Raw genomic sequence first — 13,698 nt, forward strand, 5'->3', positions numbered from 1 at the left:
TCCTGGCAATGTGTTCTTTAGCAGAGCAGGTTCAATGATAAAGACAATGTTAGAGTGTGATCTGCAAGAAACCACTCCAGGAGTTTGCCTCTAAAGTGAAGGACTTTTTAAAAGCTCAGATGTTAGTTAAAGTGTGACTGAAAATGTGAACACTGCAAATGCAGAAACATGTTCTGTGCCCTTTCTGCCCCAAGCAAGCCTAATCTTTGAGCAATTAATCTGCTCTGAAAATTGAGATTCCCCATGCACAACAGTTTGCCAAGCTAATTATCGGTATTTACAATACAGAGCAAGAGAGTGAAGCTGATGGAGATACGGCAATGGCCATATGGTGGCTAAATTAAGCATAGATTTAACACACTCTTCCATTCCTTGTCTCTTCTAAAATAATTTTATACAATTCACTGCAAGCTGAGGCAGTCAGAGAACTGTGCTGATGTTTGTTTTCCAGGTTGTTTGGGACCAAATAAATCACTGTACGCTGAAGCTACGCCAGTCAACAGGGCTTATGGAATACTGCCTAGAAGTTATCAAAGAAAATGATCCCTCTGGGTTTTTACAGGTATTTTTCTTCCTGATGTTCTGGGGGGGAAAAAAAGGAAAATATGTTAAAGCTAAGTCTAAAAATGTGTGGCTTTGTTAATTAGCCCCTTCCACCTCCAAGGCAGGTTCACCTTAACTCCTATAAATACTGTCTAAAAACTCAGAGAGCCTGAGTGTCCCAGCAAAGAGATGGCTTTAACAGCTGCACCCTGACTGAGGTGGGGACTTCGTGGTCACACAGCTTGCCTAACTCGTGATGTCTTTCCTCTTGCCAGCCTTTCCTTCTAGGCTGAAAGAAAGATGCTATGCAGTTAATGATAGCTTTTTGCAGAATATTATTTTATTCTCGTCTGAGAAACCCAACACAGGGCCCCACAGAGCTCGCTGATCAATGTGGAGAGGTCAGTGACTCAGCAGAGTAGTACTTCTCCCCCTTGTGCTCCTCCCCTTTGCTTTCCCGTTGAAAGAGTCCTTTCAACATCTCCCCTGTAAGGAAATCTACTTTGAAGGGGCTTGCATGTAGCTTTGCTTCACTGAGATTGTTGCATCTCATGTGGCTTCAAGACCTGTTGTAGCTCCAGGTACCTTTTCTTTGCAAAATATGGCCTAGGCAATAATTGCCTTAATTTGCAGGATATTGTTTCTTAGGTGCAAACAGTGAAGGTGTCTATTGATGAGACAAAACAATTACAGTGTTATTTTCCCATAAATTATTTTGCTTAATTTATTGTAATATGTTTATTATTTTATTTTGCCCTATTATTTTTGTTGCCTTATTAATTGCCTAAGAAGAAAGGCACATCAAACAAAATTGCCTACACACATGAATGCATGAGTGTTGTGGATCTGTCAGAGCATCCCTAAAAAACAGGATGAGAATTAGCCAATTTAAACCTATTAGCACTCCAGACTGGTTGTTACTGTCATGTCTAGTCTCAAGCAAGAGAGGGGAATGTGGGGTGTAGATTAGTCTTATGATTACACAGATTTTAACAGGCTGTTGGTTGGACACTACAGGACGAATGAAACCTTTAGGTCTTACCTACATGCTATCTAGATATATGCTTTATTTTCTTTTAAGCATACTTTCCCTGTAACTTTTGGGACTTTGTTCTTTGCAGCTCCCCTTTATAAAAAAACCCAAACCATTTTTTATTTTATTTTTACTGGTTTATCTAATGATGCTTTCAAGACAGCCAGCAGATGCTCAGTCACTGCATTTCTTTGAGCAACTACTCCTGCAGCCAGGATATTGAGACACGGCCAAGGGATCCAGCATCCCAGTAAGTGACTCCAAGGTTGCACGAGGCTATGGGATGCTCCTCCACTTACTGCACAGAATGATTAGGAGCTGTTGATGCAGGGGCTCAGACAGGAGTGTCCTCAGTAAAAGTAATGAGGCAAAGTATCCGAATTCCTGCAACAAAAGAAAACTCTCTGATATACCCAGAAAAAAATTCTACTCCATGTGACTTACAGGAAGTTCACCGTGAGGGACTCCAGATATCCAAATGGCAGCTTCACTGAACTCAAGGACATTTGAGTTCATTGATTTCCACAGAGCCAGGATTTCACTTCCGAAGTGTCTGTTGTGATCATTTTAGTTTGACTTTTGGCCTAATTGTCTGCGGGCTGAGTAAGAGTAAAGCTTTACAAATTAAATTCAGTTTTAATGTAATGGTAGAAAATCCATCATATACTTTGAAAATCTATCTGACAATTTACCACCCTCACTGTGAGTAATATATACCTTCCTTACCATTTGATTTTTTTAATCCTTTAGCTTTCATCCACTGAATCATCTCTGCTGAATGGAGACACTCTAAGCTTCTCTTTGAGCAACTTCTTTTTAAACAGGAGAGCAAAAGTAGACTGTGCAGATCAGAGAACAGAGTACAGAATTATATGTGGCATTCAAAGGCATGACACACAACATAATCTTAACAGGCTTTATAAATGCAGTTTTTACTTTCCTAGCCTAAGATGAGATTTATTTTGAAAAGACAAGATGAAAGGATGCAACATAAATGGACCTCACCCCAAAACAACCAGATCCCACCTCATCTGTTGTGCTGTCTTAATCCTGTTTCCTTTGTGCTGTGTTACACAGGCATTCTGTCATTTTTAATGTGTGCATCTGCCATTTCATTATAAACTTGATGCTCTCTTTCAGATTTCGGATGCTTTAATCAAGCGTGTTCAGGTGTCTCAGGAACAGTGGGTCAAAGGAGCCTTGGAGCCAAAAGTGTCTGCTGAGTTTGACTTGACTCTGGATAGTGAACCTTTACTGCAGTCAATTCACCAGCTGGATTTTATTCAGATGAAATGTAGGGGTGAGCTTTTATAATTTTCCTTTTTCTATTTTTCATGCATGTGTTGAAACAGTGCTGGGAGGTGTGAGGACACCGAAGGAGGAAAGAGGAATGACTTGAATTTGCTGGATAGTTTTAAAAGGTTTTCAGGCAAATTCAGATTACTGGATGTTTCCTGGAAAGGTGTGCTCCCCTCACATGTAGTGAGCTGAACAAGCTCAAATAGAAATACCAGATGCACTTAAAGATTGTAAAGATAAATTCTTCAGAGTAGGGCTTTGAAGATTAGTAAGACATGAGCTGCATGAAACTCCCTGCCATTTTGTATCATTCCTAGATTTGACATGGTTAATTCAAGATACCAATTACCCCTATCTTGTCAGAATCAGCTGAAGTAGAAAATAAATATTACTTACACGCACTCACATGCTTGAATAGGGGAAAAAAACCCCAGCCTTTGACTTTTGACTTGTATCTGGACTGTGCTGCAAACAGTGCCCATCTTAATAAAAAAATCATGAGGAAGAGATTCACAAGGGGAAAGTAGTTCCATAGTCATACCATTCCATGGTTCCAGGTATCTGGATAGTTCTGATGGACAAGCTAAAGGGAAAATGAGGTTAAAAAATGTATCTAAAACAAAAAGCTGATGAACAGGAGATGCCATTGACATTAAAAAAAAAAAAAAAAGGAATATGAACATCATGAGCTTGTAATGGGGTTAGTTTATATGGAGCAGGATGAGAACCACATCAGAATTAGATAGATCCATAGAACGGTTGGATTTGAAAGCCATTGTGGTCCCTGGGAATGATGCCATTAACTTCCCTCAGTGGTGATTCAAGCTTTAATTGTACATGTGGGTGACAGGATAGAGGCTGCCAGAAGTCAGTGAATGAGTTAAGGATATTCGTGTAGTGATGTCAGATGTGCTTTTTTTTGTTCTGAGCAAGCATAAGGAATTTTATTGAGTTTATGTCTTTGCTCTGGGCCTAATTCTGCATCTAAGACACCCAAGATGAAGTAATTAGGGTGGATAATTTGGCAGATATGTGGAGAAACAATGTACAAACAGTTAAAGGCCAGAGTCTGCTCACCAAGAATGGTTTGCATCTTGGTATAGGCAGGCTGTGTTAAAGTTATTCAGTAAACGTCTGTGAGCTGCTCCTTTGAAATGTTGTCAGACAGGTAAGTAGAGTCAAGAGAGAAGGAATAACACTGATAAAACTCCTGTGAATGCTTTCTGCATTTGTCTTTTAAAAAATTAGTTTATATTTAATGCTAGCCATATTTATTGTGAAATGTATTTAATACTAATCTCCCATCACTCTTCTTTACAAACATATGAAAAATTTAGTTAAACTAGTCACATAGATTGCTAATTAACTGCAGGTTACCTGAGGTGAGAGCAGCTTAGGTATTTGGCTTGTGGACATTCACCTGGCCTTAAGATTGAAGACTTACAAGACTTTAATTGATCCAGATTCACTCGTGCTTTGTGAAAGATAGTGTTGTCAGCTATGCTATCATTTATCATAAGATGGCAGGGAAGCTCTGGTACCAAGTTGGACACAGTCTGAGGAGCAGAGAAGAGGACAGGACTTTTGTTGGCCAAACCTGTGCAGAACTTCCAAACACCCTTGGGCTTTGCTCCCCAGGGGCAGGGTTAGCCCTCAGGAAGAGCTTTTGATTGAGCTGTCTTGGTCTTGACCAGGGATTATCACATCAGGTTGGTCAGCACAAGCGGTGTGACCACGCACACACCGCGCAAAGAATAGTGGAAAGGGTGTTAACCTGGCCACCATTCCTTAAGGTGCATCAGGGATGTCATTATTCCCCTTCACACCTCTGTGTGCCCAAGCAGAACAAGCCACCAACCAGTTCCAAGCTATCATTCATAGGTATTGAGGATTGTTTAGTATAGAGACATGTATTTATCTTTCTCCATTTATGACAGCAAGTCTGTTTCCATTTGAACTGCTCAGTCTGACACTTCAGCCTTTTTTTTTCCTGAAATTTTACTTCTGTGACCTCAACCAGCTCTGCGTTATCTTGGAATCATAAAGTTACCTGGGTTGGAAGGGGACCTTAAGGATTGTCTAGTCCCAACCTCCTGTCACAGGCAGGGACATCTTTCAATAGGCCAAGTTGCTCGGAGCCCCATCCAACATGACCTTGAGCAGTTCTGGGAACAGGGCATCCATGGCTCCCCTGGGCACCCTGTTCCAGTGCCTCACCACCCTCACAGTGGTAAATACCTTATTTAAACCTGCTCTCTTTCAATTTGAAGCTGTTCTCCTTCGCCTTATTACTACATGCCCTTGTAAAAACTCCCTCTCCAGCTCTCTAGTAGGCCCCCTTTTTAGGTACTAGAAGGCCACAATATGACCTCCCCAGAGCCTTTTCTTCTCCAGGCTGAGAAACCCCAGCTCTCTGCGTGTCTTCATAGGAGATGTGTTCCAGCCCTCTGATCATCTTTGTGGCCCTCTTCTGGACCTACTTCAACAGTTCCGTGTCCTTCCTATGTTGAGGGCCCTGGGGATGGACACAATACACTGAGCCATTGACCACAACTCTTTCAGTGCAGCAATCCAGCCAATTCCTTATCCACGGAGAGGTCCATCCATTAAAATTCTTGTCTCTTCATTTTAGAGACAGGGATGTCATGTGGGACAGTGTCAGATGCTTTGCACAAGTCCAGGTAGGTGACACAAGATCCTCTTTTCTCGTTCACTACTGCTGTTACTCTGTCATAGAAGGCTGCCAAATTTGCCAGGCACGATTGGCCCTTCTTCAGATGCATTATTTGTATTTCCTTATGCAGAGTGGTCTTGCATTTGGAAATACAGGTATCACAGAGTAAGCAACTCAGCATTTCAGGAGCAAGCACCCAGACTAATTGGAAACATCACTTTGCTGACTGTAAGGAGAAGCTGCAGTTGCTCATGGTGTTTTGCTATTTATCACCATGAGCAGATTGCCCTGAGAGGTTGTGGCATCTCCCTCACTGCAGATATTCAAGAACTGTAGGGACACAATCCTGTGCCATGTGCTCTGGGATGTCCCTGCTTGAGCAAGGAGGTTGGATCAGATGACTCACGGTGGTCCCTTCCAAACTGACCTGTTCTGTGATTCTGTGACTTGCATATTTCTGAGAATCCAATTTCACAAAGAAAAAATGTATGTGTCTCTTCACGTCTGCTCCTCTTTTTTCAATCCTACCTATGCCAGCACACCAACAAGTCATCAATCTTTGCCAAATGTTGGTGTTGAAGTGAGTGTTACTAAGTCATTTTACTGGTTGATCTGACAAGAGCAGGTGCATTAAAAATGTCGATGATCTGTAAAGGAAGTTTGTGAGAGATTTAGGAGAACAGGGCAAGCATGGCTTTTCCAACCGCCAGTTGTTTTTTCCCAAAAGCTTTGCAGTGTAAAATCTGTATTATTGTTACCAGTGCTTACTGCATCACTGAATTTCTATTTTTTTTCAAACTCTGGCCTCATTTAACCTCACTGAGCTTGCATGGGTCATTTAGAGTGAAAGCATGCTTGTAAGTAAACATTGATTCACTGTGTTAGACAAAGAAGAATGAAAATGAGAACAAATCACATTACATTTGCTTTGATGACATGTTCATCTACATTACTGATGCACTCTCTGTAAGCACATATCTAAAGCTCATCCCAAAAAATAAAGATCATAGGGTTCTTTTTCTTTTTTACAGAAAAGAAGCAATTTGAGAACAAATTAAGTGTGCAGAGATGTGATAGGTGCAGAAGTAATGCTTAGGCAGTCATGTTGACAAAAGGGTCCCACTGAGTCCCACACTCCCTGGGCCAGCTGACCTGAGAAACACTCACACAGCTCTAGTAATTGCTGGCATTTTAGCTTTCCCAGATAATTTTCTCTATCCATGTTTTCTTCCCTCTGTTGCTTTTACTGAGTGCCTTGGCACAAAATTCCTGTCCTCTGATGCCTGGCTTAATGTGTACTTCACATTTCCTCAGTTAAAGCTATTGGCACAGGCAAATACTGTTCTGGGTTTGTTTTATTCACACAGCTAGAGCTGGCATGCAGTCTTGATCGGTTGCAAAACAGGACTAGATACAAAATAGGAAAATACATAGCTACTCTACTTTTCTGTACCACCTCCGAACATTCATTCATATACCCCTTCTTCTTGTCCCAAGTAACTCCTTCCCTCTTCTGCAAACCATGAAGATTCCCCAGACACATCTGCCACAAACCTTCTCTGCTTCTCCAGGCATGAGCTGTACAGCCCCGATAACTAATGGACAACTGTTTCATCATAGGCTTCACCTCTTGTTCTATCTGCTCTGTGTCATGGACTCAGCTCATCATGGTCTCTCCTTCTCTCTCAGTAACACTGCTTTTAGCGCACTTGCTACAGCAGTGACCCAGGCTATTCCAGGGCTGTACTGCAGTTTTGGAGGAAGTCAAAGTTTTCATGCTTCTGGGGCTCCCATTCTTTCAGTGCATTTAGTCCTTTAAAAACTAATCTGGGATGGTGGATGGCATCATTGCACCACTTGCTTGACAAGAGGACAACAGTCAACATTGTAGAGCAGCCCTCCTGTACCCTGTGAGGGGACTACCCTGATCAGCTGTGAGATGCATTGAACAATGTGTTTTGGAAACTGCTGAGTTGACAAGAGACACCAGTCAGTGTCACAGTTCTAATTGAAGAGTGACCTGCATGAAGCACTTTTAAAATAGCAGGACATCATTCAGGCTCATTAGTAGTGAGTGCCAATGCAGTGTCATTTGTCCCTTTATATTTTTAATATTTTCCTTCAAAAAGTCTCTTGAGAAGGTTAAGTTGGTCAAGAAGTGGGACAGCACTGTAATTTAACATCTGAGTCTTTTTCTTCCCTGGCACTTTGCCTATATTTTTTTTTCTTAGTCCTATTCTGTTGCTTGTTGCTGTGAAGTATATACCAGTGTTCCAATTATTCAACTCCCTTTGCACTTTCCTATGATTTTTACAAGTGTTCGTGTTTTCTCCTCCCAAAGGGAATTTGTGATCAAGGCAAATCTCTGCCCATCCACATCCAGTGCAGGAAGCAGGAGGGGAGGCACAGAGAGCATCATCCTGCAGAGCTGCACAGCTGCTTGGCGGGAGCTTCTTGCCTCTCCTGCAGGAGAGTTGTGCAGTTCAGGCCACAGGCTGGCTTAAAGGGAGCAGGAGGCTGATGTGAATTACTCACAAAGCCTTCAATATCCAGCAACACATTAAAGGAGCCAAGGCACTTTCCTATGATGTGTGTGGCTCTCACACATTGGGTCAAAATTCACACTTCCACTGGGAAGTGGGAACAACAGCACTCTACTGGATGAAAACATATTTTATTCCTAGACAGCATTCCTGTTTACATAATTAAAAGGGAACATATACCCTCCTCCAAAAGTTCTGCTCTTTTTTTTTCAGCATTGTGCATTACATGAACAATTCCTGAAAGCCTCCCATCAGTGTTCCTAGGAGTTAGGAGTCTTTTTCAGAGGTTGGAAGGATTAGTGGTTTATTCAGAGGTGAAGGGGCATTGTCTGTTTTTCATCTTATAAACTACAGGAATTAGGTTTTCATCCAGTCTTGCCAGAAGTAGTCTCAGAAGTGGGGAGGACCAGACAAATACGTCCTGAGAGGGCTAACCAGCTAGCAAAAGTGGCAGGCGTGTGGATGGCTGATACAGCCTTATCTTCTCCCAGGCTTGTCAGTCACCAGGAATACATAGGCTAACAAACACAGACAAAACTCTAAACTTAAAATGGTTCACTTGAAAAATCCCATTACTTCTGAATTCCTCATTTTCAGGTTTTTGACTCTTGTCACATTTCTGTGACTTCTCCAGACACAGTGTCTCCTAGAGAAAAGTCTGAACTTTCCATCTGAGAAAACAAGCAGGTTTTTATTTATGACACCCTCTGAATCATCCTTAAATATCAAGGAATAGGAACAAGGCTTCCTTTTCACAGAAAAACCTTCAAGAGCTAATTTATAAAGCTCTTTTGTTTCGTTCTTCTGGGCTACCAACCATCTGCGTTCACTGTGGTGATGGATAATGCCAGCGGAAAGCCATGGTAGCTTCTGCACTGTTTATCACAAGTGTGAAGTTGACTTTTCGTGTCACTTCCAAAGTGGGGGTGAAGCCTCAGCCCTGTCACACAGTAGCATCCATTTTCCCACAGTCTGCTTGGTACGCAGAACATGAACAGTCCTCTTTTATCCAGAGATGTAAAATAGGACGAAAGGAACAGCTCAAGGGCTTAGCTCTCATGCAGACAGAAGGAGGAAAATAAACTAGAAGGCCAAAGCAGAGCAGATAAAAGAAGAGCAAACTGATACTGTTAAGCCAATGAATTCTCAGAGCACTCAGTTTCTTCTAAGGCATGATTGAGCTCAGCAGAAATGATACTGAGATATTGAATGGTGAAATTTAGCCTTGGGCAGAAGACCAGGCAGGGTCCGTGCATCACTTGCATCCTACTTAACCTGTAGGGTTTCAACAGTGCATGGAATGCATGCCAGGTCTATCCAGAAGATTAAATTTTCAGTTTATAATTGCTAGCAAAGAGTGAACAGTGAAAGTTTAGCTGTGTTTCGGAGAGATGGGCTAGAGGTCTCTTTCCCACAGATACACAGCTGAATGTTTTACTCTGTTTCTTTTTATTTTTAAGATGCTGGTCTGGTAAACAGTCTCTTGGTGTTTCTTCTGAGCAGGTCACTGAAAAGGCATGTTGATAGAAAACGTTGCATTTGTAATTTCCATGAGGAGTCTCTTGTGATGCAGGAGTTCCTTTTGCTACCTGAACCATGGGATTTAGATAAGGTTTGCAGATGGGACAATTTTCTTCAACAGTTTATTTTAAGTATAGTTGCCATAAAGATAACATAGCCAGGGTGGTTTTGATGAAAAACTAGGGGGAGAGAGAGGGGTGGTAAACTATAATTTTAAAACACCCCACAACTATAGTGAGGAATTGTTTCCCTGCTGTTGGTGGAATTCAGGCTCTCTCTCTCAGCTGTGCGGGGAGGAGTGGCTGCTCTGCTTGTTAACAACCCAATTCTTTGTTTGGGGGCAATGGGTGCTCTGGTGTGAAAAAGAATTCTTCCAGACAGTTACCCCTGGAAAGGAAACCACACATGGATTCCCCAAACTCTAGTTCTTATGAGAAATTACAACCAAGTCCAGATATGTTTCTGTTTACATATTTCAGTGAAATTATTTGTCTAACTGGGTAACAACATTTTGTTATATAATTTTACTGCCTTTTATTTCAAGGAAGAGAATGGACTGTCTTCCTAGCAAACACTCCCCTGCGAGGGGAAGGAGGTGAGCAGTTGCCATGCTGCTCATGGCACAGACTAATGGGGTAGGGCAGAGTTACACTAATCTGTACCCAGTTCCTGTTTCAGTGCCACCCGTCCCATTACTGCAGCTGGAGAAGTGTTGCACCAGGAACAACAGTGTGACGTTGGCCTGGAGGATGCCACCTTTGAGCCACAACCCAGTGGAGGGTTATATCTTGGAACTTGATGATGGAGATGGTGGCCAATTCCGAGTGAGAATTTCATTCAGCATTTATTTGTGTTTCTTTGTATGTGAGTTTCCTCTAGATATGGATTTGTTTTCTGTCCGAGGGTGGGGAGAGGGGTAGGGAAGATGTGGGTTGTCAATACTTCCCTAAGTCCATTGTGTTGATGGAGAAAGCAGTGCAGATGCTGCTTAATAGAAGGACCACTGGCTTAGGTAGGAAATTTGTTTGAGGTTATTCTCAAGGCTCTTGCAAAGAGGGCTTTGAGGTATCCCTAGTGCATTCCAGAGTAGAAAATCCCATACAAGCCTGCAGGAGCTGGAAGTGGTTCGTTGCACAAACCAGAAATTTCTTTGAAGCCCCTATTCTCGTCTGTCCATAGCACTCTGTTTCAGCAGCTGACATTCTTGGTCCAGAAATGCAACTCAGTCGTTCCTGATTTTCTGAGTAAAAATATGGTCCTGCATAGAAATACAGGATTTATAAATCTTGCCCCTGGGAGTGGATGAGACCAGGCTGGTGGAAACTTTTTCCACTGTCATGCTCTGATGGAATTGATAAATATGGAAAGGCTTCCCAAGTGCTGTCCTTCCAGATCCTCAGGGTGATGCCACAACATGATGCTCCTGGTTGCAAGTGCAGGGTGCTTATTGGCTCCTATACTTTCTCGACACATCCTGATAAACAAACTAGAGAAGCAATTCAATCAGCTTTCTTCCAGCCATGCCCTCCTGGAAGCTGTGGCCCTTCCTCCTCAGAAAGGCTTCATGCTCCTATTGCTCAGACCCAGGCTGGCCCAGTGCTTTCCCTAGGGGCTAGTGCCTTGAAAGCATCTGGAGATCATTGTGGAGTACAGCTGCTCTCTTCACAAATGGGGAATTTTGCCAAAAACATGTGATGGCATTTCTTCAGGAGCTGCTAACTGGCTCCTCACTGGAAATGTAAAGATTTCTCATGCTCAAAATGTCCTGGCATGGATCCACCTAAGGATCTGCCATACCACTACGCCCATAGGCAGCAAAGGTTCCTGATTGAGACACCCCTCATTAGAAGAGGCAGCGATATTGGCAGGGTGTTTTGAAGAGGGCACTGTGGTTTTGGAAGGTCTCCTCAGTTCCTTGGTCCAAGTAGCATTTCACAGGGATTTGAAGAGTTTCCACAACTAAAGGTGTGAAAATGTGCTTTTGTGAATGGCTGCTGAGAGCTGCCAATATAGTCAATATTAGTGGGTAAGAGGGTTATCAGTGTGTGATGAATGAAGAGTTAGAATAAGGTGTTAGAATTCCAGTATCTTTTATCCAGTTTATCCAGGATAAAGCTTTTAAAGTAGTATTCATGTCTTGTGAATAACAAGATTTCAGGCTGGTGTGTATCCAAGTTCATTTGTGTGGGTGAGTTTTGTTACTGCCCAAGGTTTTAGGATTGGCAGCAGTGCCATATAAGATTTTGGATTGGAGAAAATACAAAACCATCTCAATCCTTAAATCTTAATCCTTTTTCATCACATCCTTTTGGGTTTATATGAAAGAGCCTTAATCATCAGAACTATTCCTAGGCATTACTTAAGTCTTAAGTGAACTGGACCTGAGTGGTTTGCTTAGTGACAGGTTTAAGCACTTCAGTGCCTTTGCTACCATAAACCTACAGAGGTCACAGAATGAGAGAAATCAGAGGTGGAAAGGAATTATCTTTCAACCTGCTGCCAAGACAGGATTGTCTAGGCTTCTTTCAGTTCATCCTAGCTTGTATAATCTGATCTTCATTGGTCTGCCTAGATGTTCCTCCTCCTGAAATATTTCACATTACAGAAGTACTTGCTGTATGATAAATCTTTGAAGACTTTTGTCATGGTTTAGCATAGTTTGGGTTTTTAGTTAAGAGGGCTCCATCAGCCACGGAAGTGATTCTTTGCAAAGAGGTGCTTACAGCTTCCTCTGGACGCAACAGAACCAATCAACTGGCTAGTTTGAATATTGGCAGCTTTTTAAAGCCACTTAAGAAGCCTCTGTGATCCACATTTAAGAACGAACAAAGCCCGGGAAAACTCTCTTGTTTTCGGCTTTTGGACAGGTAACTGGGGGCCCACAGCATGGCCTGGTGGGCTGAGATCTCAGCCACTTCTGCTCGCTGGACACCCGGTACAGCCCCTCAGTGCGGGCCGGGCCGGCCGGGAGACAGCCACCCTGGAGCCCCGCAGCCCTGTTCCACCCGCGGCCCTGCTCCGTGCAGGCGGCCCCGCGGTGCGGCTTGGCCAGGCCGGCCCTCGCCCAGTGCGGCGAAATTCATCTGAGGCCGCTGCCCAGCACAGATCATGTGACCAAAAGTGATAAGGGAATTCCAGCTGTGGGGCCCAGGTGAGATTGACGCTTTTAGTGCTGTAGGATTCCTCCAGAACAGATGAAGCCTGCAGACATTAATCCTCTCCCAAGTCAAAGGAAAGGGAAAGGTGAAGGCACGTGAAAAAAACACCATAAAGACACCAAAGTCAGTGAAGAAGGAAGAGCTGAAACCCCAAGAGAGGAGAAAGAGGAGATGCTTCGAGCTTAGAAGCTGAAATTCTGTTGTAAAGCTATGGTGATGGACTATGATCCATCAGAGTGCCCATTGTAATTTCATGAAAGCATGGGGGGGTGGAGCGTTCAAACTGCAATTGTGAGCAAAAGTACCTGTGCTGAAACCAGCAAATGTTGAAGTAGCTGTGATTTGTTGATAAGCTTGAACAGAGAGAGATGAAAGTGATGAGGACCCTTGCTCCCAGGGAAGAAGAAGACCTCTGTTCCTAGAGATGAAGGTGCTCCCAGAGATAGATGAAGAGAACTTTTGCTTCTGAGCAGCTCATCTTTAAAATGGTACCCCAGTAGCTCAAGATTGGACCCTTGAAAGCAGTTGTGGGGAAAGCTGTAAGGGAAGGGACTTTCACATGCGAGCAGAGAACCAACCCAGGCAGCTGTCTCGATTGAAGCCATGAGAGAACTGTTTCTTGTGGAGATGTCTCCATAGCGTGAGCAAGAGAGACTCCTCTCCCTAAGTGAACTGAAGAAGATTATTATGGAGGTGGTAAACTGACTGAAAATCTCAAGGGTTATCTTTTTACATTGTGAGTGGGTGAAGGGAGAAACCTGTGGGGTGGAGAAGTGTTCTGAAGGTTTGGTCTGATTTTTTTTTTCTTCCTTTTGGTTCTATTAATAAACTTCTTTATATTCTTTAAAGTTTTGTGCCTGCTTTGCTTTCTCCTAATTCTTATCTCACAGAAGGAAAATAAGTAAATAATGGATTTTGAACCAAAAC

The 13,698-nt window shown here is 42.8% G+C and overlaps 1 protein-coding gene across 1 annotated transcript in view; it reads left to right on the forward strand.

The window, feature by feature from the left end:
- TRIM67 (tripartite motif containing 67) overlaps positions 1-13,698 on the forward strand; it is a 41,561-nt gene that overhangs the window by 11,849 nt on the left and 16,014 nt on the right. Inside the window, exons 5-7 of the mRNA XM_032102366.1 lie at positions 452-562; positions 2,717-2,876; positions 10,292-10,437. Of these exons, the coding sequence (XP_031958257.1) occupies positions 452-562; positions 2,717-2,876; positions 10,292-10,437 (417 nt within the window). The remainder of the gene's footprint in view (positions 1-451; positions 563-2,716; positions 2,877-10,291; positions 10,438-13,698) is intronic.

This window comes from Corvus moneduloides, chromosome 3 (assembly GCF_009650955.1).
Source record: "Corvus moneduloides isolate bCorMon1 chromosome 3, bCorMon1.pri, whole genome shotgun sequence".
NCBI classification, from domain to species: domain Eukaryota; kingdom Metazoa; phylum Chordata; class Aves; order Passeriformes; family Corvidae; genus Corvus; species Corvus moneduloides.